The sequence below is a fragment of the Cataglyphis hispanica genome, chromosome 23 (assembly GCF_021464435.1).
Source record: "Cataglyphis hispanica isolate Lineage 1 chromosome 23, ULB_Chis1_1.0, whole genome shotgun sequence".
NCBI classification, from domain to species: domain Eukaryota; kingdom Metazoa; phylum Arthropoda; class Insecta; order Hymenoptera; family Formicidae; genus Cataglyphis; species Cataglyphis hispanica.
This window is the reverse complement of record NC_065976.1, coordinates 4,014,900-4,041,694: the sequence shown is the minus strand read 5'-3', so window position 1 is coordinate 4,041,694 and position 26,795 is coordinate 4,014,900. Positions and strand designations below refer to the sequence as shown.

The following is a 26,795-nucleotide window of genomic DNA, read 5'->3' as shown; positions in this document are numbered from 1 at the left end:
TAAGAGAAAAGTATTATATTTATTAGCTTAGTAAGCAACAAGGAAAATATTTTCAAGTATAATATTAGTAATTAAATTAAATATGCAAACACGAGTTAATTTTAATTATATATCAATATTATTATCGAATATCAAGTAGGAATAATTGACCGGCATATAGCACAGAATAAGTATAATATATAGTGCAGTTTGTTTACAAATTTACACAAGATATGAAATTTGAAATTGAAAAAAATATCACTTCAGGAGCAAGTGGTTCTCGTAAAGCGTCAGAAATAATTAAAATGATAAAAGTGTCGCAATGTTGAATTCTAATATCAGAACAATAATGGTCTCCACATTTTGTTGAAATTCTTAATACTTTTATAAAAATGAAGGCAGAAATAAAGAATATGTATTATATGTTAACGTATGATGTTTCTGAACCTTTTTTCCTCATCAGATATAATTATTTTTTAATTTATAAATGCACACACATACGAATTATAGGGTCAACAAATATCAGTTTTTTTACACAGGAAAGATACATATAATTTAGGAAGAAATATACAATATATATATTTCGATATAAATGTTATATATTTCAGCTTAATGATTATAAACTAATAGCTCTTCCCTCTAACGCATCGACAATGTTCATTGTTAATTACAGAAAACTTGTCCTGCGTGTTCAGCGCGATCCATGTGTGAGTATTGAAAAAAAAAAAATAAAAATGATAGCTTTGGGCTCGTCTCTGAGAACGAATAACGAATGGCAAGGCTCGACGGCATGGCATTATACAATGGCAAATATAACAGTATTAATTAATAATACGGCGATTTATACAATTACGGTAGAGAAGCGAGAAAAAAAAATTGTGTATGCTATATAAATAATAAAATATAAAAAAGAGAGAAAAAGCGGCAAAAATATTTTACAATATTCTGTACAAAATCTATCCTGGGATAAGTAACGATTTAGCGCCGATATTATAATTAACAACGTCATTGATTGTACAAAGTAGTGTATCTGATATGTGTATTAATAAAATAGCGGATTGCACAGAATCTTAGGATAATTCATGAATTAACATCAACAATGGTACGAATAAATTGTATCAACGATTCGGTAAATTAGTTCTACAAATTAATTCGACAAATTATTTTATCCTAAAATTGAACACTAAAACTAAAGAAGAGCTCGGATATAAAAAGATCATATATATATATATATATATATATATATATATATATATATATATATATATGTTCGCATCGCATGCTATATAAGCAATGTATTTGTAATTGACAGTGTATTTGCATGTATGTAGGTGTGTACAGAATTATATTACACGTAAAATCGCAATCTATAATATGTACATAAATTGATTACGAATTTCGTCATAAATCATTAATCGTTGTAGTCAGTATATGATTACAAGTTGAAAATTTATCTCTTGTTTATCCGCATTACATGAATAAAGGTGGATCATATCATTAAATTTAAAAGAGAAGAAAGAATCAATAAATTATCGCCTGTGTACGTACATAGTGCATGCGAAATTTAAAGACGGCCGAATAATTCGAAAATAAAGCACATTTGCGAGAACAATGATTCAAATAAAAGTTAAATGTTTCAAATAAAATTTATAAAAGTGATCGAATGATGATATTTATTTTGCTTTTGGATCACTTTGTAAAGATCACTTAAAAGTCACTTCGAATTTTTTTAAATAGAAGCCGCCATTTATTATATCTATATTATATTCTTATTAAATCATCTTTAGTAAAAAAACTTATGCTACCACTGATATTAGCATGATTTACATTTCCTCTTGTATGTCTTGTATGTATGTGTGTCTGTGACGTGTAGTAGTGTGTATGTGTCGTGTAGAGATCAGGATCTTTGTCATCCCTACTATTTAATGACTCCGAATTCTCTCCACAAGTATATCAGTCACGCTAACAATAAACTAGTATTATACCATCATTTCCGTGGCTCATAATTTAGGAAGTTCTTCGCAAAATAAAATTTGATCATATCATTTTGAAAAGATCTGATATCAGCTACAAGAATATAATATATAAAAAATGAGTTTTTATCTAAAAAATTTGAGGTGATCTTTATAAATAATTTTTTCTAATCTAAAATTAAAATAAACACTATTCGATCAATTTAAACGCTATATCATTTATTTGAAACATTGTTTTCACAAGTGTTTAATTTTCGAGATATTCGGCTATTTTAAGAAATTCATATTTTATTTCGGCTATTTTTTAGTCTCTCTTTGTATATACACCTTACTGCAGATATGCATCTCGCACTTTATAAGCAATGTATTTGTATTTGCCATTTATTTACGTGTGTGTAAGTAGGCATAGAATTATATTACACGTAAAATTGCGGTCAGTAATATGTACAAAAATTGATAAAAGTTCTTGTCATAAATCATCACTAACTAAGATTATAGTTAATTGCGTGCTCGTTAATTATAAAATTATAAAATTTAACCACCATTTATGCGCGTTACATGAATAAAGATTACATATGAATAAAAATAATGATTGTTACATTCAAAAGAATCAAAAACAGAAAAGAGCAAATTATCATCTTAACAAATATGCTTTTGCTACACATGTAATTTTATCATTTAATTTCGTCATGATTATATCGCTCATTCAATTTAATTTGTGGCAACCTCCCTCATCTCTGTTATTTACTAACTAATAAATTGTAACGTAAATGTAATAGAATATACATTAAATAATCAACATAAGGATCGTTTGATTATATTTAAAAAAAAAAAAAAAAAAAACATGAAATAGTCTCTGCATGCAATTAGATTCTATCAGGTAAATCTGGTAAATTGATGGGGATATACTAATCAACAATACATAATAATAATTCTAATTTATATAAATGGCCGATAGAATCTTTATGCAATGTACTTAAATCTATATCTCTTCCTAAAATCTCGTTTCATACGTTACAATCACGGTATACAATGTAGTATATCTTTTTCATTTACAAATATGTAACAAAAATAGATAATCACATATATGTGTATGTATGTATGTATGTATATGTATATATATATATATATATATATATATATATATATATATATATATATATTAGACAATATTCTTAAAAAATTATGAGGAAATATATTTTGCTACATCAATTTATGAAATTTTTATCTTTATAGCACAAAATTCATTATTTCGACGCATGAGCAAGATTTAATCGACAATATGTTTTCGTTCAAGTGTTCCATCGATCAAGCAGTATATGAGATGTTTTACAAAAATAATGAGAATGAAATTCTTATGTTCAAAATGGCAGCTTAGAAGTAGAGGAGCCATTAATATTGGAGGGATTACAGATATAAAGGTAAACTTAATTCAGTCAGTTCTGTGCTATCATAGCATCGAGATCACATTTATTGTATAAAGTTGTGATCTAGTACCTCGTCACAAACAAAATGCAGATTTTTATTAACTATAAAAAGTTATAAAAATAAACAATTTTGATATAATAATTAATAAAAATTTGTAATATATGATATTAATAATATTTAATAATTATTATTAATATTTAATTATTAAAAATTTTTATTAATAATGATATTAATAATATTCAATAATTAAAGTTTTTAAGAAATTCAATGTTTAAATTTCTAAAAATTAAATAATTTTGTACAACAAATGATGTTGATGATGAGGACTATGAGGGCACAGAACTGATTGAAATAGGTTTGCCTGTATTTGTACGCCCTTCAACACGGCTCCTTTATCTGCATCTCGGACATAAGAATTTTCATTACTTTTGAGAGACATCTCATATTACTGTACCGTCAATTGTACTGCGCTATCGTTTTGTTAAATATTTTAAGTATATTAAGAATTTCCTCATTTGACAATCTTAAACAGTGTACAAGATATACATAATGCATTAAAATTCTTACGTGTATTATGTATACGGATTTCGCGTAAAATATGAATTTCGAATACAATATTATATCTCGTTTTAGTTGCACTTTTTACAACTTGTGTCTTTTTCTTGATCAAAATTGATACAATATCGTTGATTTCTTTATCTAGTTTATCTATAACAAAATTATTATAATACATGTGCATATAGCTATTTATCTCGTGATAATGATTCTTACTCGTAGATATGTACAAAGTGTACCACAGAATCTCGAACTCGCTGAAAAATTATGCTTATTTAAATTCTTCAAATATTTTTTTTTTGCGATTAATGTACACGTATCCGCGATGTCTATGCATATGCAGTTATTTCATCTTAAGCTGCAAAAAAGTACAACTAAAAGCAAACGGATCTATGCGTCATGTGTAACATTGCAACAAGCCATTTCTATCAACTCCAATTTACAATTCTTCATTATGTTTATACAAACTTAATATCGTTATAGACTAAGTAGCCATTTTACATAATGCATTAAATATTTAAGTGGCATGTCTCTTATATAGTAATAATAATAATGTAAGAATAAGCTCATTTTTAATTGGGAAACTTCGCTAATATACAATCGCGAAATTTCGTAAGTATCATTTCGCAAGAACAAACAAGATAATTTCATTTCTCTTCATCTCAAAATTGCAACAAAATCTGACCAAACGGCAGAAATTGTTTGAACTTGCAAAATAACCATAGTAAATCAAAGTAACACCTTCAAAATGATCCAGGCCTTTCCATTTTGCATAATTTAGAATATTATAATTCTTATAGCAAATTTTTTACGGACGTAACTTCGGTGGTTGCTATCTCTTAATTAAACTATATATGTATGTTACCTCTATCTCATTAGATTTACATTATCTCTTTTTTCTTTTATTAAAATTTGTCATTGTTAAAAATTGAAATATTACCGCTTACAAAATCTCATTCTATAACAACGATAGACAAATATCCGACAATTTTTCGGCAAAGCTTTTTTTCTGATAAATTCTTTTACGCTCAGCAAAGATCTCAGCATGATGCTGTTATAAAAAGATACTATTCGTACATGCTGGATCAAAATAAATCTTGATTAAAAGATTATTCATTACTTCTTTTCATTCAGCGATGTGAAATTAACGGAGAAAAAAAAAACAAAAACAAAAAAACTCAAGAACAAAACAAAAAAAAATAATTAATTGACAAGTTTGTTTCTTCGCGTATATTATCTGATAAAAATTCTGTAAATCTCAAAATCTGTGAAATGAACGCTGAAAAATTGCGGATTGTAAAAAAAGGTTTCAAAGGAGATTGAAAGGTTTGCGAGCGAAACAAACTCGTTTCACTGACTAGCTTAAAGTACGTGTATACGTGTGTACACTATACACGAATATATTCCTCCAGTCCCGATATAATATGAGAGTGAGACCAATTGCCGTTTGTGCATCATTCACACAATTAACTTATATGCCCGAATATACACGAGTTATATAGGTACTTTGTTTGATGTCTCACACACAATTAAGCGCGTTATTCGGGATCATTGCAAAGCATGGACGTCCTTGTTAACTTTTTTTTAAAGAGATCAAATATCTTTTCGTCTTTCGAGCACATGATATTAAAACAAATTTTAAAAGCACTTATCCCCCATTTTGTCTCATTCTAAATTGGGAACAATAAAAACGTTTTATAAAATTAATAATATATTAGGAAATCACTAGTAGTATGAGTGTATATTAATATATTTTATGTTCTAACGGGGGTTTAGAATAATTTACAGCTGCCTTGCAGCTTACTTTGTGACGCCCATGAAATGCAACACTGGTATGCGCTTCTTATCATTCTTATTTTATCATCCCTGATCCTGTCCTTGCTTTTATACTGTACATATTATAATATATTGCTATTATAAAAGTTTCTTATCCTATTGTATACAATTTTACTTGTGATTGATATTTATGATAATGAGAATCGAAGGCAACAACAAATAAATCATATATACGAGCGAGGGAATTGAATCCGTTTTTGAACACACTCAACACTTGTAGATGAAAAAAAAACTTCATCGAAGTCTTTCGCGATGTGTGCGTCTGAATTAAAAAAAATGGAAAATTTATATAAAAAAAAATTTGATGTTACTTTTGTCGTTGTAGTTGCGCGTATTAATTTCAAACGTATCACTTTTGCTTCTTTTTTGAGCAATCATAATTCTATAACACAAAATAAATGAAAATATCTGCAAGTGATGATGCATTGTAGATGTTTCATTAACAGCAGCATCGAGAGATCGTTCGGAAGAATATTTTTTTACATTTGTTGTTTTCATAGTGGCGATGATGGACGCAATAAAGTTTGAGTTTAATCATCGATAAAAACAACGTTAACCCTTAATTATTTGTATGTAAATAATTTTTGCTGGGTTAAAGTCTTAAATATTTGTATACACAAGATGTAATCAAAGAGGAGCACTATCTCAATAGAGAAGCACTAACTTGGGATAAGGGGAATAAGAAATCTAATTCTTAGAAATAGATTCCAATATATGTATAGAAAAATACTTTGCTAGATAATTTTATCTTGAAATTACTTTTAAAATACAGATCATATATTTCTTGCATATTTTGTTATATTTTTGTACATAATTGTCTTAGATAATAACTTTAAGGAAGAATTTCTTCAAACATTTAAGTTTATTGGAACTTTTTTAGCGAGAAATGAATTTCCTAATTGTACTCAAGCATCCATGAGATACTATTAAAGACCGTTGACTTTAGATAAATTTTCGTGACTACAAAGTGGGTCCAGTAGGCCTGGAGAATATTGTTTATTGTTTATTTTTTTTTTATGACATTACCGGCCTTTTCGACTGCATTAAAGATAATTGTACGAGTTATTTAAATTCATTCAATTATTTTAGTTCATTCAGTTATTATTTTATTATCAAAAATGTATTAATCTTTTATGTAACTGCTTCAAGAACGACAAAAATAAACATTTAAATAAACATTTCATTGTATTAAATTACTGTTTTACCGAAAATACAAAGATTTTTTTAATGTAGCGTGCAGCTAATTTTTTTTGAGTCACAATTCTCGGTTTAAAATCATCGGTCTTTAATATCTTGTTGATGTCTCAAGCCAGCGTTCTCTTATTTGATAATATCTCATCTTCATTAATCTCGATCTCGATGCAAGAAAAGAACATATCATTTCAAAACAATGATATTATGAATCTACAGAGGATTTAATTTCCTCCAAATATTATTTTCTTTGGATTGCATTAAATTCGCTTCCCAACATCCTCCTTAACTTCTTTTATAATTGCAAAAGAAGTCATTGCTATCATCGCATGCATTTTAACATGCATGCAATATTGCAGTCTCCTTTTGTCGTATAATCTTATGTGCAAATATCTTATCTTATTAAATCTTATCTTACTATTGTAACTTATTTCGTTCACCTACGTAGTTGACAAAATCATCTTTACAAGAAAAAAGAAGGAAACAAAGGTGCATCCTTTTCTTCATTTCACTGCATCGCACTTGGTACAACCGTCACTTTGCTATACTGCTCATCGGACTGATTAGTTGTGTTTTTTATATTGGGGTCAGCGATGACAACATAGTCAGAGTTCTCTTTGTGCTTTGTAAGAATTGGTTGTATAATTCGCCTTGCAATCGGCGCGGGATCTTCGTTAACCTCCATCTCTTGGATCTCCTTAACGGATGAAAGCTCTATATTCTCTTGTGGTTGCTGTAACATCTCATGCATGGAACTCACAGATGATTTAGAGAAGCTTTCACTTGGCGAGGCGAGAGACATTTTCAAAGTTTCATCATTATGCTCCTTACAATGAGTCATCAAAGATTTCGATGTCTTAGGGAGTGCCAATCTTTCATCACTGACATGTGGATTCTTCGAGGTCAATGTCGAGGTAGGGTCAGTTGACGAGACAGGCAATGTCGGACTCACGAATGACGATACAAACGACTCATTGGAAGAATTCGGGAAAGATGTCGACGCAAAAGAACTACTAATGTTACTCTTCTCGGGCTGCTCGATTGAGCCTAATAGAGTGAACGGTTCAGAGTGCACTATGTCTATCAGATTAGGCTGAAAAAACGATTTGGACTTCATTTTCTTGTCGAAATCAGCAAGATATGCCATTAACGCAGCTTTCTCGGATTTGTTCGATTCCATGAAAGTGCTCAGCTTATCCAAATTAAAAGCGTTAATTTTCGATGGCATTTCCTTTTTGTTCATAAAAGGTGTACACAGATTATGCTTCATTTCCTGTTTGTTCGATATCAAGGTGTCATGTACGGTTTCTGTACTCTCTATACCATCGTCGCCATCTTCTTCAGATGTGGTTTGTAAGGGCGCTCGCATATCACGTATACCAATAACGCTGTAAGCACCGATAGAGTTGATAATAGTATTCTCTCGCAACGTAGGGCTCGGATTACCCGACAAATCGGAAGATTGCATGCTGATGTGACTGGTACTTGGCCATGTCTGTGGCGTCATTGTGTTGCCTGTACTGTCTGCCAAATTTGGAACGGATCGCGCTAAAGATATAATCTCATTGAGATTTGAGTCGCCGAGTTTAACTGGAACATACGATTCCCTACTGCGAGACGTAGTCTCCGATCCTCGTGAAACAGTCCTTTGTCGCAGACTGGCAGAATTCGACTCCCAGGTTGACAGAGTATCAAGCAGCTTATCGGGTGACACTGGCACTGGATCTACCTCAGTACCGCTATCGCTGGAAATTTGAAATTCGGTCGTTGTGAGCGATGAGGTGACAGATTCCTGGCCGCTCGAACAGCCGCTCGAATCAGCAGATGGCTGTCGTGTATGTGGTGCGTCTTTGCGAAGCAGCTTCTGTGCAATGAACAAAATCGTCATATTATAATTTTGAATATAATTTTTGTATTCGTAACATCAATCAACATAGTACAAAACAATCTTTCTCACCATGTTTGGAGTGAGACCAGGCGGTAATTTTACTTCGATATCTTGCATATCTTGATATTTCAACCACATTCTACGAGAAAAAAAGAGAGAGTATATAATATAAAGTATATTAGTTAGTATCAGTTAATCTTTTAAACTATAAAATTAAAACAGCTAATTAAATATAAAAATTCTTGTAATTTTTAAAAATTATAACTATACAATTATATAACATTGTGTTTTAAAAAAATTGCAATTTTTTTACCTCTTCGTCGCACATATGCAGCACAAACTGAGCGCTACTGCGCCGACAACTCCAACAACCCATATAGTTATTGTTGCTGCTTGTGTTAGTCCTGTTACGCAAAAAATATTTATTCATAATAAGAATAATCTTATAGAATAATATCCACACCAAGAATGTGAGTTTGCTACTATTGCATTCACTAAATTAAAATAAAACAAAAAATCACGATAGCAAGAAAAATATATACTTCGTTAAAAATGATAAGAATAAAAGTTAAACGTTAAATAATCTGGACAATGAGTAATATTGATAAATTATTGAAATAAAAAAAAAAATTTGATACAATTTCTGATTCAAATCTTTTGTTATTTCAATATTTCAGTTAAACATCATGCGATCACAATTTATATCCGAAAATGAATATATTGACCATTTTTTTTTGTTATTTTAAAAAATTATTTAATTTTATAAACATATAATTCTCGCTCGTTAAATAAATTTTATCTTTATTTTATTCGCATGTTGCTAATGTATGCATTGTGTATCTGAGTATCGCAAGTATCGCAAATGTAATCAATTTTATAAGAAAGCACACATACAAACATTTATTTATATATATTTATATAACATTTATTTATATATATTTATATAACAATATGAATAGTCAAAATTTTGCCTTCTTGACAAATAAAATACTTACCATTATTGTAACAATTTCCCTCTCCTGTTTCAGACCAAGGTCCTATCAAATGTTCATTATTGGGACCAATGTTAACGGCTCTAACTCGAAACTTGTTCAGTCCCTCTTGACTCGTCTTGCAATCAGGGATGGATAATTGTGCTTCTGCAATACAAATAACAGCAATATATTAAATATTTAATATTCTTCCTTCCATATTTTTTTCATTTTTCTCCTTTTGCACTGATTTTTCATTATTTCATCACACATTTACACCCATAAAAAATAACGGAAAAAAAAAATTGTATAGAAAGCAAAATAAAAGAGATTTAATTAAGTTAAATAATGAGTGTTTAATAGAAATAATTCTCTCTTAACTTAATTTAATTTAGTTTAGCCATAAATTCTTTTAGCCGCAAATCTTACCCATTTTAGTAACATTATATATTTCGCCAGAAGTATTCTCTATCTCGTAATAAGCTATCGGACCAGCAGGATGTTGTAGTGGACTCCATGTGACAATCACTTGGCTGGAGTTCATGAAGCGCACTTTTGGTATGCCAATCTTATCGGGAATACCAATCTTCGTACGCTGTGTTATCATCGATGATTTCTTGCTACACGCCACAGTACAGGCGGTAACGCTAATGTTATAGTCAGTGTATGCCAACAAGCTCGTCAATTTAGTAATACTCTTCCCTTCTTCCACTTTTTTCATGAGACCATTATAGTAAACTTCGTAATATCTGAGCACGCCGTTCATCGCTTCCGGTGACTGCCATGTAATAAACATCGTCGTGTTGGTGACATTCATGGCTTTTACGTTCAAAGGCGAAGAACTAGGTGCCGCCTCAAGAGTAGTGTTATATAAGGGCTCACTCGGCTGACTCTCGCCATTCTTGGTCACTGTTGTGACTTCCAGCATATACGTAGTGTAGGGCGTCAAGTTTTTGACAATACCGCTTATCATGGGTGGATAGGATTTGATGGTGACGTTGAGCTTGGGTCCCTTGCACTTGGTATCTAATGGTGACACGATGGGACAGTAATAAATCTTGAATCCTTCGACGATCCCAATGCGATCTGAACAGTCAAGCTTCCATCCGACTTCGATGAAATCCGATCCGATACGATTAATCCATACGGATTTCATTTTGCCAAGGACCTTTGTATGAATCACCGTGCAAGACGACCATATCATGCCACTGCTGCCCTTATTCGTGTTAGCGGAAATCGCGAATTGGTATACTTTGTCCGGATCTACGGTTATATTGTAAACTGTAGTATTGCTAGATACATGCGTCCAGTTCAAGTAACCCTATAAGTAAATACATATCGTTTTAATTCGTGCGCAAAGTTATTCTGTAAATAAATATTATAACAAAGAAAACAGATACACACTGTACACTGATAAGGACGATCGCGTTCGTTATCACACCAAAAGATGGTATAATTTACGATATTTTTATGCACGATTGGCGGCTTCCAAGACAATTCGTATAGTCCTCCTTCGAAAGCCATTTTCGTGAACGCTATCGGTTCATGAGGCACTGCGAGAGAAATGTTTCATGTTAACTATTTGATATACATTTAAATTTTACTTTTATCATCTAGCCTTCTTGATATACTTACTCTCATCTCGACTAGGTATTACTATTTCCGTATAATTCTTATTAATGCCAACCGTATTCATCGAGGTAATCTTAAATCGGTAGTTATTGAAGCTAAGCCCTTTAAACTTGGCATATGCCTTGGTCGTCTCAATCGGTTCGATAGTTATTTTATGACCATTCTCTTCCACATAATTGATCTGATATTTAAAATTATCACCATTTTCTAAGTATTGCGGTATCATTTGCCAATACAAATATATGTCCCTGTTCCCATTGTTCTCAACAATTTCGAAGCTACCAATATCGGTTCGCGGAGGAAAGCTAGGTACTAAAAAAGAAAATAATAAAATAAAACAAATATGTTATTTAATTATTATCTATTTATTATAATTATTATATGTTAAAATATATTCATTATTATAATATAAATATAAATAAAATGAAAGTAAACCGAAATTAATAGACTCTCTTCCTTTATAAATCTACTTACATATTGGTAATGTCCTGAATGTAATAACACTGGGCTCACTATACATATTCTCTCCTATGGCCTTGGCGCTTTTTAAATAAACGCGAACATCGTACACGGTATTAGCATATTTCAATCCGGTAAGATTGAAAGATCTTTTACTCAAACGAGGATCCGTATCAATAATGATAACCTATAGATGAAATATTGCTCAATCAAGATTACTGTTATTTCTTAAACTACACATAATTACAATAAACCAATGAATTGAAAAGATAGAAAATAAAGAAAGATAGAATATACCGCTGATGGTGTAATAAATTGATCGTACCTCCCAATCTTTCTTATAATCCCACTGATTCTGATACATAATTTTATGATTTATACCAGGTGGAAAACTTTGCAACGGGAAAGGAAGTTCCCAATACAATGTTGCACTATTCGACGTTTTATTTATCACCGAAAGGTTCACTGGTTTCGCCGGAATAACTGAAAATAGTAAAATAGTTTTACTCTTAGATATCAAAAATGCATACTTATATTTCTAATTAATTATTACATATAACATTATTCTATCACATAAAAAGAAATAGTACAATGGTTAATAAAAGATTTACAAACCTTGAGCAAAATGATCGATTCTATGTACGTCGCTTATATTGCCAAATTGATTATGAACAAACATTATAAACGTAAAATTTTCGTACGTTTGCCTGTACATTGGACTGCTATATTGAGTCCAAGAGCATGAATTTTTCTTCGTATTTTCTGCTGGACAAGGATAATATCTTCGCACTCCTCTCCTACCTCCATTGAATTTAAACATTAAATCATGACTTGTCTGGACATAGTTTTTCTCTGTTTCCCATGTGCATGTAATATTCTCCCAATTATAGGATGTACAAGTAAAGTTGCTTGGCACTTTAGGTTCATCTGCCAAACAAATAAAATAAAATAAGTCACATAAAAAAAGAAATATATATCTCTTATAATTACATAATCAGTTCTTAAATATATCCTTCAGTATGTGTATATACTTTAATATATCTTCGTTAATAGATCTTGCCGATTATCATTATTGAAATTCGCATTCACAAATATTCATGACTTGTTTTTGTATATCAGTCCTATCAGAAGTCCTATTAGTTACTTCTCTCTATATAAATCAATTTTTATCGTTTCTATATTTATACAGATACATTGTATATACAATAAATACAATTTGATGCAATATATACAAAATATATTACATGAAAGAATTATAACTTTTTAAATAAATATATAAATCAATGTGTAATTTATCTGCATTTATGTCGAACATTGCTTTTTTAAACGAATAGAAATAGCTCAATATACAAATTCTATAAAATAAGGAATTTTTTTTAAGAATTGAATAACTCTTAATATTATACAATGTCTCCTTTTTAGTCGATTATCCTTATCGTCGATGATAGCAAAATGATTTCTAAGACATATATATGTCAAATGGTTTACTCATAATTTTGATGAAAAGAGAATCAATGCACTGTATTGTTTCCACAAAACATCATCGAATGTCGTGCTCTGATAAGGTTGGACGTATGCATACTTTTACTATAGCAATGAAAAAATTTATATTTCAGATACATATAATGATTGTAAATAACACAATTTCTATATTTTCTTCATGAGAAAATTTCTCAGATTACATATCAAGTAAATGATAAAATATATTTTCTTTTATAGAAATGGAACAAAAATAAGATAAAGATAGTTTTTTAGATAGTATATAACCGGATGATTGATAGTATAACTAAAAAGGAAACAATTCTTCTTAAAAAAATAGATAACTCGAAAATATATGAAAAAGATAATTTACAAATCTTACTTACATCCAATTACAACTTTATTGAGACAAACACCTACGTCCTTGTTGGATAGATTCAATTGGCAATAATACATATTATCACCAGGTGGTGGTAGTTCATTATACAACATTATTGTTGTTCTATTGATTACAGTAATATATTCTGGTTCCATTTTTTTATCATTGCGAAAGAAGATGAGGTTCGAAGAGTTTTTACCCGGAAAATGTTTATTTACGTATGTTTCATTTAATACACACATAATTCGCAATGGATTACCATATTTGATAATGATGTCACCTCGCGGTACTGTCCCTATGACGAAAAATAAAGTAACATTTATTAAATATTCCAAAATATTTTTGAAACATTAAACATTATAAACAATAATGTTTACAATGTTTACTTACTTAATAGTAGATTAACGCGAGAATAAGTGAGCTCTTTAAAAAAATATGTATGATATAACTTTAATAAATTTATAGGTCATTCTACATATAATATATAAATAATATTATCACATATTATACCACTTTTATAACATTATAACATTATAAAATGTAAAAATATATTAAAGAGAGATGATATATGTTATATACTTCAATCATATGATAAGTTAAGTATCAAATATATTGCTGGCGTTAAATATATAGATGTATGCATTTAGTTTGAAACTATTGTTAGAATTTTATAAAGAAAGATAAGAAACTTTATTTTATTTATAATTCTAGCACACTAGACACGCATGCGGAAGAGGCCGAAAGCAAATAGTTTATATGTTATCTCTATTTTATAATGCACACGTGTAAATTGTAAATACAAAATACAAATGTATGCACTGCCTTGAAATATGTATGTATTATATATTTGCATATAACATGATAAAACAAAAAAAAATTATCTTTAAAATAATATAAGTTGATAAGTTACTATTCGTGTGTCGCATTATTTCATCAATTAAACTCTTATATGTACAAAAGTATACAGACAATATATATGATTTATCTCCTATTTATGAGTTATACAAAATCCAAAAATACAAAATTATTTAAACTAATAAAAAAATTTTTTTTCACAATACTTGAAAGTTATCTGTCAAGTTATATGGAGGATTTACCGTGTTATAGGTGGCAATTTAATTATAAAAATAAAATAAAAGTATCGTAGCTATACAAAAAATTTATCTTATTTCAATGAAACTCACATCCTGGTGTTTCGATTCCAACGGCGCATTCGTTGGCTGTATTTACCATCAGAAACAGACAACTCAATATAATATATATCCATATCCATCTAATTCCCCATGAACAGTCTTGTTTTCGTGCAATCGATAATCGAAATACTTTATTGAAACAGTAATTCATTGTCGAAGATATACACAAGTAAAGGTATCTTCTCGCACTCTTCTTCTTCTGTATATGATTTTGATTTCGGTGATTTATTATACAATTACAATTACATGTAGGACGATCATTCTCTTCACTCGACGAGCACTGATCAACTGGACAGGCACTAAGAGACGGCAAAGTGTTTTGCGACAAGCGAGCCGCGTTACTTGTTTCGTTTTCTGAAGTCGTCGTGATGATTTCCTTGTTTTCAAACAAATCGACACTATCGGTCCTAGATGCAATACAATTGTCGTTGTACATCACGAAATTGCCGAGCGGAAACGGCAATCTTGACATACTAGACACACTCGACGCACATCGGCATCCAACACGCCTCGACGCACTGTCTTGTCCGTGGGATAAACATTGATTCATTTTATCAGGCATCCCTCTCATAGGGCGTCCATTGGAGGTATTAAAGAATATTTTGTAGTTTCACTGAAAAATAAAAGAAACTCGATTAGAATAAATCTTAAAATCTCATGTATATCAAACATTATTAATCGTGACTAAATCAGTCTAACTCCCTTTTTAAACATTTGATATTTTAAAATTTAATAATTTATCGACAACAAGGGAAGATCTTTCAAACGAAAGATGATAAAAATCTTTTGATTATAATTAATTCCAAAAATCTTATACTGAAGTTTCAAATAAAAAATATAAAGTTCACATCAAGTTGTTTATATATACATCTACAACGAAATTAACGAAGTGCAGGAAGGAAGGACAGTCGCGATGGATGTGACTCGTATTCGAGCTATGGTACAACTAAACTTGCCAGTCTAGGAAACACATGAGGAATGGGGATGAGCATGAGGGAAAGCATACATTCGTTCATTAGCGAATTTATGAAATCGTGACACATGAAGAAGCGACATTGTTGAGTTCCGATAAATCGTTATTACATCCCATGGTGTATCAATGATAATATAAATATATAGCATCCATCTCTCTCTCTCTCTCTCTCTCAACGATTGACATTTTTATGTGAAAAAAAAGAGATTAAAGAGCAGGTCGTTAAAATAATTCCTCAAAGCCTTTAAAGAATAATCATCAGATTTAATAAAAATTTTTAATTTTTTCCATTATATATCTTTGGAAATAATATATATCCTTCAAACTAGTATTCTCTATTGAAGTAAAAAGTATGTTTTGTCAATCTTTAAACTTTAACAAGATAGTTTGTGAAAAGTTTTTTTTTTTCAATCGCTTATGACTAGAAAATTATTGATTCCTCGACATTTTCGCTAACAATAAAAGAAAATCGTCTTCAAATTTGCTCGAAATCATTAAAAACTAAATTATACATGCTTGCATAAGACACTGCAATAGAAAACAAGATTTTCGCAAATATGCAAATGGCTATTTACAGATAGGTGTTATTAATGACGGAAGAATACAGCAGGAAAACTCAGCATTTTATTTCTTTCCAATTCCGTTTTTTTTCCTCTTTCGTACTATATATAAATAATAAAATAATACGGAAGAATTTTCTGTTGGCATAAAAATCTGTTGGTTAATAGTAATCTCTTTTCAAACGTCCCGTAGAAATTACGCAACACATTGTTGGTGTCGCATAATCTACCTACTAAATTTCCAAAGTTTCGTGTCATCGAATAATTTATTCTAACAGAATAATTCAAACTTCAATTTTAATGGGAAAATTAGGCACACCGCAAAAACGATTCTACGAAGATTAATTGTTTAATTATGTATGTGTGGAAGTTCGGATATTCGCTTTAAATAATTGCTCTTGTGAAATTTGTAAGACGTATTAATCTTTTAATACAGAGTTTTGTAAGAAAAGAGGATGTGAAATAAAACTTTATTCTCGAACTATTGCAAACCACGAAACAATATTTATTTCGAGTTACACCCTTTGAATCTCGCGTCTTCGTGACCCAGCTCTGTCCATAATAATAATAGCGTTCCGAATTGAAGCCGAGTTTAACCGCTATCATGTTAAGGAATATCGAAATTGTATGCTATGACCGTTTTATTTTTTAATAGCATAAAAATTATTTTATTCAATATAAAAGTTTCAAAAGATAATTGTCTTAAGAAAAATTGCAATTCTTATTATAATAAATTAAAGTTATGTCAGGACATAATAAAAATTCAGAATTAATTTTATAATCCAGATATAATTTTAATTTATGAAATTATTAATATGTCGCGACATAATATTAATTCATCAAATTATTATTATATCAAAATATAAATTTATTGAATTATTATTATGTCAGAATTATTATGTCATGATAATGATAATAATATAAATTAATTTATCTTCTGATATAATAATAATGTGATGAATTAAAATTATGTCGCGACATAATAATAATTCCATAAATTAAAATTATGTCTAAACATAAAGATAATTCCGAATTTTTATTATATCTTTTTAATTTCAATTTATTAATCGCAATTTTTTTTAAGATAATTGTTTCTTGAAACTTTTATATCGAAATAATTTTTATGCTGTTAAAAAGTAAAACGATATCATGTCACAGTATATGTTGTAAACCAGAAGTCACGGTCTTGAAATCGATAAAACAATAAAAAAAGGAACAAATTCTCTTGATAACTTATATTTTTAGCCTGAGTAGAATGTATGCTCCTTCGAGGTGAATTTCTCGCGATGATTTTTGCTCGCGAGGGAATCCAACGACGATCACGTAACGTAGAGACGAACAATCGATATCCTATCGTGAAAACAACAATCGAGTGTCTTATTTGCGGAGTTCGAAGCACAGCGAAATCAGAGAACGGTATCGCCGGTTTGTCGCCGGCGCGCTTTATCTCGCCGATAAATCGATCGTCCCCGCTCGCTGCTTCCTCGCGACCGGTTTTATCCGTTCTTCGCAGCTGTTGATCTGCAATGGCATCGACAAATCGTAGAATAATAGGGAAACTGATAAGGAGCGGAGAGGCTCCTTTTAATCACGTCGCGCCCGCCTTGTGATTGCGTCTCCGATTCGCATGTACGCTTTGCTTAAAATGACAATATTTTGTTGTTACGGTTGTTACTTCGTACGAAATATTGTCATTCGATCATGCCGTACAAACGTAAATTTTAAGGATATTCATTGCGATTTTCGTAATTAAATATATTCAAGGAAAGCCATGAAAACCGTGAAAATCATGTTTGTCAAAAAAGAATCATTGAATTTAATTATAAATAAAAATCTCTCGATACTGCTTCGATATTTTTTTTTATTTTCAATTTTCTATTTTCAATTTTTCTTTATATATTAATATGATGGCAACAAAATAGAAAAATTAAAAATGTATATATAATTTAGAATATTTGTTGTCATCTCATATATTAATATGTACATATTAAATTATATATACATTTTCAATTTTTCTATTTGCCATCTCATATTAATATATAAATAGAAAAATTTAAAATAAAAAATAGAAAATTAAAAACGGAAAAATGTATATATAATACATAATATATATATCTTCAATTTTCTATTTTTTATTTTCAATTATTAAAATATTATTAAAATTTTCTATTTTCTATTTATATATTAATATAAGATGGCAATAAATATTATAAAAAGAGACAAGTAAAAAGTTACTATCCTCGATTCTCAAATCGTCGCTTTAATTGTAAGAAATTCTCTGGTCATGCCATCCACTTTTTAAAAAATAATAATGCAAAATTATGCAACGTTTTGAAAGTATCTTTGCGTGCACATGTAACACATGCTGACAATAATGGCGTTGATAAGAAAATTATAAGGAAGACTCCGTGCGTACATTTATAATTAATTTTTATTATCATCAAACTTATTGACACTCGTGATTGATAATATTGCCTTACGATCCTGCCCTCAAGTTGAACGGGCCGTTGACGTATTTCACACAAACTTAAGCTGATAAGAGCCTGCTGTTGTCGCGTGCGTTAAAAATGCATATTTTTAGCGAATCTATCTCTCTCTGTTTACAACGAGACACCGTGTATACACGGACATGTAATACGTGCGTTACCAAATATGCAGATCTCGAAACGGAAATGTATTTACCGGAAGTATTCGGATTTCTCGGAAAGATGTGAGAAAGTCGCACACGTTATACATGCATGCGTGCATAAGTTTATAAAATCGAGCAGGCAGGTCAGCTGAGAGAGAAGCGCGGAGTCGTCGCTCGCGGCGGATTCCGCTTTCCGAGGAACGCGGCGCCGCGGCCGTCGTCGTCGTCGTCGCCGCGTATTTATATCTCCGCGCGCGCGCGCGCGCGGAATGACAGATCTCTTTAAAAAAAACGACCAAGACGTGAGTTTCGCGGGAATACGCTCTTCCGTGGCTGGGCTCGCTTAACAATACCCTGAGGATACGAAGTACATACGCATATCGAAACAACCGATAAAAAATAATACACCGTACTGTTATCGATGCTTGTTTGTTCGCAAGTATCTTTTTCTTTAATCGATTTAATATTAGAGACGATGATATCTACGTATGAATCTCTTTTAAGGATATTTTGACTACATAATAATAGCAAAAAACTAAATTCAAAATTTAAAAAACAACATATTTTTTAGTTTAAAAAATCGAATAAATAAATTTAAATAATAAAAAGAATTAAGGTATCAGAAAGTAATATGATTTTTTCTTTGTAAAAAGAAAAAATAGTAATTAAGATTTTTCCTAATTTATAATAAAAAAAATTTTGATCGATTATCTCCTAAAATCAACTGCAAGAAACAACAAAAAAAAACGAGTAATTTGCAGAAAGAGAGATAATATTTTTCTGCAATTTTTAGTAAATATATATGTGAAAATTTTTATTTCGTTGATAATGATTTTTCCTTGTCAAATTTGCCAAGAAGTGCAACAATACGCGATTTTCCATAAGAATCAATATTAACTTTAAACTCAAATAATTTCCAAACTGTTATTGAATCGCGCTCGAGATTTTGCACAGATACTCGGAAGAAATAATAGAATAATCTACGAAATTTTCATGCTTTTGTAAATATTTTGACATATGACGCGTACATCCTTAAACAAGTGTAACATCGGTACTGTTGCAACATTTTACCATCCAGGATTTTCATTGGCATTGTCGAGAGAGGATTAAGAAGTAGGAAGTTTGTTTTCGCGATTGCTTCGGTGCCCTTATAAAGCACCTATATATCGATAACTCTCCTCATCGATCAGAAAATCGGTCACTGGGTATAATATACCGGACTTATGTACTATCTCAACGCGAAGCTCTACACTTTTCTCAAAGCGAGGCATTAATTATTGACGCCAGCAATTGCTGAAAATGCTTAATGATCATTTAGTGGCATATTACGCTTCCCTGAATACCGACGACTCGTTAGAAATCATCATATTTCCTTCAATGCGATAGTTGTTCCTAAATGATTTTAGGATCCTAAGAATCACTACAGATAAAACGCCTATTGCGATCGTATTTTTCTTTGAATACACTGATACCGAGTAACGATAGTTAGATATTGGATGATTCGAGTGACAACAAGATAGGATACAAGAGCGTGGATTGAGTTTTAAGACTTAGAAAATTGGTGGCCGTCAATCTCTTATCACGATAACGATGATATTATATAACGATAATATGACATAATAATATAATATGATATGATTATATATATCTCATCGCACATACATATATATTGTGAAGTGTCTGTGTTGTCTGTCGGCAGACGAAAAAACGAGTAATCTATCGCGTAAGACGCCCCCCGGTCTATCACGGATGTACACTCTCTCGCTACGTACAAGCTAATAGCGATAAATCGCCGTCCGATTTTCATCCCGTGTTTACAATCCGCGTGTATTGCTTGCATACCAAGCGAGACGAAACCCGTGTTTAAGTCGGACTGCCACCTAGAAATTCATCCGAGAAGATTGTTTCTCAAAAAGAATTTATAAACATATATGTATATAAATTTAAAAGCGATCGCGTAGTAACGATCATAATACAAATATTGCAGTCGCAGAAATATTTTATCAAGCAAAACAATAAAATTATTGTTTTTTAAATTTAAAACGTTAGGGATACATTAATTTGACTAACATATATTTAGCAGCGTTTTTTTTTTTTTAATTAAAAATTTTTTATACTCAAGTATATTTTACTATTTTAAAAAATATGTCTGCATGATTTTGCAGAAAAAAAGGTGTAATCTTTCCTTTAATTTTTTGTGTGTAAAAATTTCCCTGATTTTCTATTTTGTTCAAAATTACAAGTAACGACAATGCTTTTTTGGAGCAATTTTCTAAAATAAATTTTTTTTATTTTACGCGTTTTCTAATGCTTTACATTCACATAAAAAAAAAACAACAAAAAAAAAAACAAAGCTATTTAAGTTTCATATGCTAAATTTACAAATGTGAACTGGAAGAAAAACTGAATAGTTTTCGTTAGGATAAAAATTTTTAATCTACATATTTTTTTTTTTCATTTTTTATTACTAAAAGTTAAAATAAAAAATATGTATTGCATATTCGATATTTTTCTAAGACATTGAATGTATAAACAAAGATTATGTATATATTTTAAACGCATAAAATTTACTTGACTTATTGATCGCTTTACAATATAACAGCAAAATTATCAACGACAGAATTATTTTAAAAATTCCACAAATTCCAATAAAAGTCAATTAGAATTCCATTTCTTAAAAAAAAAAAAAATCCCTGGAAATTCCACATTTTTCCAGGAAATAAATCAAGATTTTAAGGCATCCTAAACAATACATTTTCAAATAATCAACAATAAAATTAACGTAGAATTACAAAATAAAGCCAAGCATAAAGCATTGCATAAAATTGCAATTCTATAAAATGTGTAGCCTGGACCGCGGTAAAAAGTTGGGACCTGAACCCCCTTAAAGTTTCCTCTTTTATCCGAGGTCCGGGACTCAACCCTCGCCTCCTCGAAATTCGAGGAGAATTAGCGATCCTATTTTTAGTCTTTTTTGCCTAAGCTATACAATTGACGAAGGCATTCGAAAATCGTTGCTTTTCGAAGGATTATATACATCTCGGTTATGTATATTGGAATACGAAAACGTTCGATTTGTGAAACACGATCGCCACGAAGAAGTTTCGAAGGAATATCCCAACGAAGATCCCAACGAAACCCAAGGAGGACGCGGCATATCCCCGCTAGTTCGAGCCCATTTTGCTCGATCTATACAAATCCCAAACTTTCATTCGAGGCACGAAGAGGCTCGATGCGCAAAACACACGAAAAGTTTCGAAACGCTCCTTTGCATACCGAGAGAGAGAGAGAGAGAGAGAAACGAAAGGAACAGCGCGCGGTTCCTTTCGATGTTCCAAACACACCTCGACATTTTACGAGCGGGACGTCATATCTTGTTCTCGGCGAAGGTCGCCGTGCATCTTGCCTCGGTGAAGATTTTAAATCTTTCGGTTTTACGCGCATTGCCATGCGACACGCGTGATTCGAAAAGTTTCGAGCTTGTACAGAATAATCTTACCCATCCTCGGAATGCAGTTAGCTTGTTTACACGCTGTTTAAGTAGAAGCGAGAGATTTGAGGGATTCAAGCGCGATTGCGCGACTACTATATATTTTTGATAAAATTATTAAAAAAAAATTAAAATAAAATTTTACTTCTTTCTTTTGAAAATTAGACTCTTACAAGATGTAATATATGGCTAGAAAATTGACCACTGATTTACAATTTGTAAAACGTTATTAGTTTCTTTCTTTTTACATTATCGATAATTTAACGGAACGTTCGTGTCCTGCTCTAAAAATAGTTTGGGAAACCTCGGGTCAAGATATCTTTAGAGGAATCTTTACCTATCTTATGCCAATGTGAAAAAAGGGTGTGATTAGCGTGGAAAATAGTATTTCCTGTTTACCCTGGGAGAGCCCTAGCGTTTTATGATTTTGGAATCTACAAAGAAGGAATCTCGAATTCGTTGATTTTGGTATAAAAATCCAAGAAAAAGAAGGAAAAATCTTCGAATCTTTGGTTCGAACAATAGCAGATAGATCAATGATACTAATCATTACTTCTCTTTATTTTTAATTTATGTTTATGGTACTATTACCTTTATCATTACTTTTCTTTATTCTCTTTAAGAAAAATAATATATTATAACTTCTAGGGTATTAAATAAAAAGGAAGCCTTTTTATGCAAAAATGTAATTTTAATGATAATTTTTTATGTTGTAATAATTATATTACTGCATTCGAATTTTTTATATTTTATAGTAATGTAATCATTCATGCTACATTTTCTGGAAAAATAATAACTTTATATTCTTTAAAAAAAAAAAAAATACATTCGAAATGTAATATATTTTTCATAATACGCTCATCTTCTTTTTCAAATTGTTTTTTAAAAGACTTTTTAGGCAAAAAATTAACATTTAATCTATCTTATTTTCTATTCCTGTTATTTACTTTTTTAATAAAATATTTATATTTTGATATTATTTAATAATTTATTAAATGTGTATTAATTACTTACCAAAAAATAGAGGAATATTAACATTTAAAAAAATGTTATTTTTTAGTAGCAATATTTAAACAATATTCAATATTCAGGAATTAAACAAGGAATGAAAAGTATTGCAAACAACGTAGTTAAAACAAATTTTATTATTTTGCATTCGCCATTTTCGATTTACATGTGAGAATTTACATTTTTCATAGAAATTTATTAGATAATATATTATTAAATAATATAAAAGCTGTTCCAATAAGGCTTTAGTCTACATTCTCGCTATTTATAGATACAGGTCAGCTCCGTATTAAAATTTATCCAAATATGGTCTTCTAAAAAAAAAAAAAAAAGAGAGAGAGAGAGAGAATAATACAAAAAAATAAAAACAAAAAAGGAACCGCATGCATCGTTAGCAAACTTGGGAACGCGAGCAATGATTAATGGCACCTTGCATAATATCAAGCTTTTTAAATATACATAACACAAGGAAACAAAATGAAGTATATGTGACCCGAGTGTATAAAAATCCTTCCTTCCATTTTCTTTCGTTCAAAAATTTTCCTTTGCCTGAAGATTCGCGACCGAAAATTGATCTGGCAACTCAACAATATGCAGCTTTCGACCGCAGGCCCTCAGCGAGGTTCTTTAAGAGCGGCAAACATGCCGCTTGAAAAGTACCTCGGTTTTCGATTTACAAACGAGCGAGAAAGAGAGAGAGAGAGAGAGAAGAAGAAAGAATATCCAAGTCAAAGACACGCACACGGACTCACTCGTAAATAACGTACGCAAAATAAGGGATTCAGGCTGCATTTGTTCCAAGGGATTCGATAAATAGAAAGAACATGCGACTTTTAAAAGCTTTTTATTAGCGCGATTTTAACTTTAATTATACAGGGTGTTTCAAAAGTGAAGTTTAATCGCTCGGAAGGTGATTGGGAACTCAAATGTAAGAGGAAAAGTTGGGATTAATATAGATCCGAAAATGCATTGTTTTCGAGTTATCGCCATTTTTATGTTGAAATTTCAAACTGCCTTGCTTTCAAATTTTTTTGTCGAAAGAGGAGATGGCTTTTGTGAGTTTTATAACATAATTGCAAATAAAAATTGTGCACTGCTTTAGCACTAGCTAGAATAAAGAAAAAACATAATAAAAAATACAAATAAAATAAAATATAAATACAAATAAAAAAATAAAATAAATAAAATAAAATAAAATAAATATAAAATCATTTTTCCTTTCAATTTTGACAAAGAAATTCGAAGGCAAAGCAAAAATGAAATTTCAACATAAAAATGGCGGGAATCGAACCTATATTCAAACCAAATTTTTTTTCCGTTTTTTAGTCCCCAATCCAAAAACCTCCCGAGCGATTGACCTCCACTTTTTAAACACCCTCTATTTCTCCAAAAAAATTTGCTCTTTAGAATCAAATGTTACGGATGATTCAAATTTCGATTATATTAAATAATTATATTAAATTTCGTTTATATGTGCGATTCAAGTTTCTTTCACACAATATATAAACGCACACATTCACTCGCGCGTGTTTGCACTCGTGTTGCATCTATCAACAGAGGGTCAGCGGAGACCAATAAAACTCGAAGAAGAAGAATCCCCCAACATTTTTATAGCATCGAAAGAAAGCGATAATCCTAAACGTATGACGTATACATAAATACAGCGGAATCATTCTCACGAACGCAGACACGGACACACACATATATATACGTACACGTACATGAGCGCGGCGAAACTAAACAATTCACGCGAGCGCATTAAATTAGAATGGACCGACAAAGATTTAATACGTGCTATTTAATACGTCTTTCGTGTAACGGAAAAGAAAGAAAGAAAGAAAGAAAAAAAAATAGCGAGAATTAAACTCCAAATTTATTGCTCCAAAAATCCGCGATGAAGGAACGATGGTTTCGCTCGCGTTGTCGCGAGGAGGAGAGGTAAGGAAGGGCATAAAAGTGAAAAAGCACGAATTATCATTGTGCATTTCCGGCCCATATTCAGTATTTCTCACATTCACGCAAACGTCAGGGAGGAATGTGTCAATAACAATGTCAGTGGAGTTTTCATTACTTACATACGATGTAGTTTCGATGCCCGAGATCTCTCATCGCCAACCGAAGCCAATGCACGAATGCACAAAACTGTTGGGCGATTCGCGCACGCGAACCCGTCTCGGGTATCGGGAATATCCTAGGCAACTGTGGCGAGCGCGCTCGCGCATGACAGGGAAAAACAGAGACGGAGGGAAGAGGAGCGGTCGGCTATATAAAGAGAGAGAAAGAGAGAGAAGGAATGCGAACCGCACGCAACGGGCCCGAGCCTGGAGCGCCGACCAATCATTAGCGCGTTCGCACTTCGCACAGTATCCCGCACGCACACCAACTCAGCGACCGGATCCGGATCGAGAATGCGACACGGCGATCTTACCACCGCGGTTAGGTTTTATCCCCGCTAACACGCGCGCACGAATCTCGCTGCTAACCGCGGCGACTCGTGCTCTGAAAGATCATCCACCGAGACACGCCGCCACTTCATATCGCGAGACGGAGAAAAAATGTTCTTGTTTACGTTTCGGCCAAGATCGCGCGGCACGACGAAGACCTCACGACGACGACGACGACGACACAACAACACTATACGCGATGCGCGCATTCTAAGGGAAACACATATGTGTGTACGCGAGATCAATCGCCAGTGTTGTAAACCTGACGGGGAACGACCACACGACCGATGCACAAAAGGAAGATGGCGCCGTGGCCCCGTGGCGGGGGTGGGAGGGAGGGAGGGGGAGAGGCGACGGCGGGCGGGGAGGCCAGCGCGTCGAGATCACATATCGCCGCGACACTCGCGTACATCAGATTCGTGCGTGGTCGAGTCTGTCGGGCCTCCTCTCCATTCTACGACGCCGGGTTTCTCGTCCCGTCCCCAAACTTCCGCTACGTTTTCAGCTTCCTCTCGCTCTCAACGCGCACGATCGTCGCGATCGCGATCCCGGGAGATCCGTGCAATTGCAAGCCGATCAAGCGACTGACTGACGTCACGTTGGTTGATACGTCAAGCGCTGCATTGTGCATTCTTGAAAACAAAACCGCGTGAATCTTCTTCTCGCCACCGCCAGGTGGCGCTCGGGTGGCGCCCTTTTCAAAAGCGATCTTTCCTTCTTGACGAAAG

The 26,795-nt window shown here is 31.8% G+C and overlaps 1 protein-coding gene across 2 annotated transcripts; it reads right to left on the bottom strand.

Moving 5' to 3' along the window:
- Nucleotides 1–556: 556 nt before the first annotated feature.
- LOC126857802 (cytokine receptor) lies at nucleotides 557–26,340 on the bottom strand. Of its 2 annotated transcripts, XM_050607529.1 has the most exons (14): nucleotides 25,699–26,340; nucleotides 15,438–15,576; nucleotides 14,955–15,370; nucleotides 13,778–14,065; nucleotides 12,528–12,839; nucleotides 12,238–12,395; nucleotides 11,928–12,099; nucleotides 11,457–11,765; nucleotides 11,226–11,374; nucleotides 10,251–11,142; nucleotides 9,846–9,989; nucleotides 9,164–9,254; nucleotides 8,920–8,989; nucleotides 557–8,826 (listed from the first exon to the last, which is right to left on the bottom strand). In XM_050607529.1, exons 3-14 carry the CDS (start codon nucleotides 15,112–15,114, stop codon nucleotides 7,471–7,473), a joined length of 4,101 nt encoding a protein of 1,366 aa, XP_050463486.1. In that variant the 5' UTR covers nucleotides 15,115–15,370; nucleotides 15,438–15,576; nucleotides 25,699–26,340; the 3' UTR covers nucleotides 557–7,470. The 2 variants fall into 2 exon arrangements, with proteins under 2 accessions (XP_050463486.1, XP_050463485.1); XM_050607528.1 differs by having other exon boundaries at nucleotides 14,955–15,576.
- Between the last annotated feature and the right edge of the window lie 455 nt (nucleotides 26,341–26,795).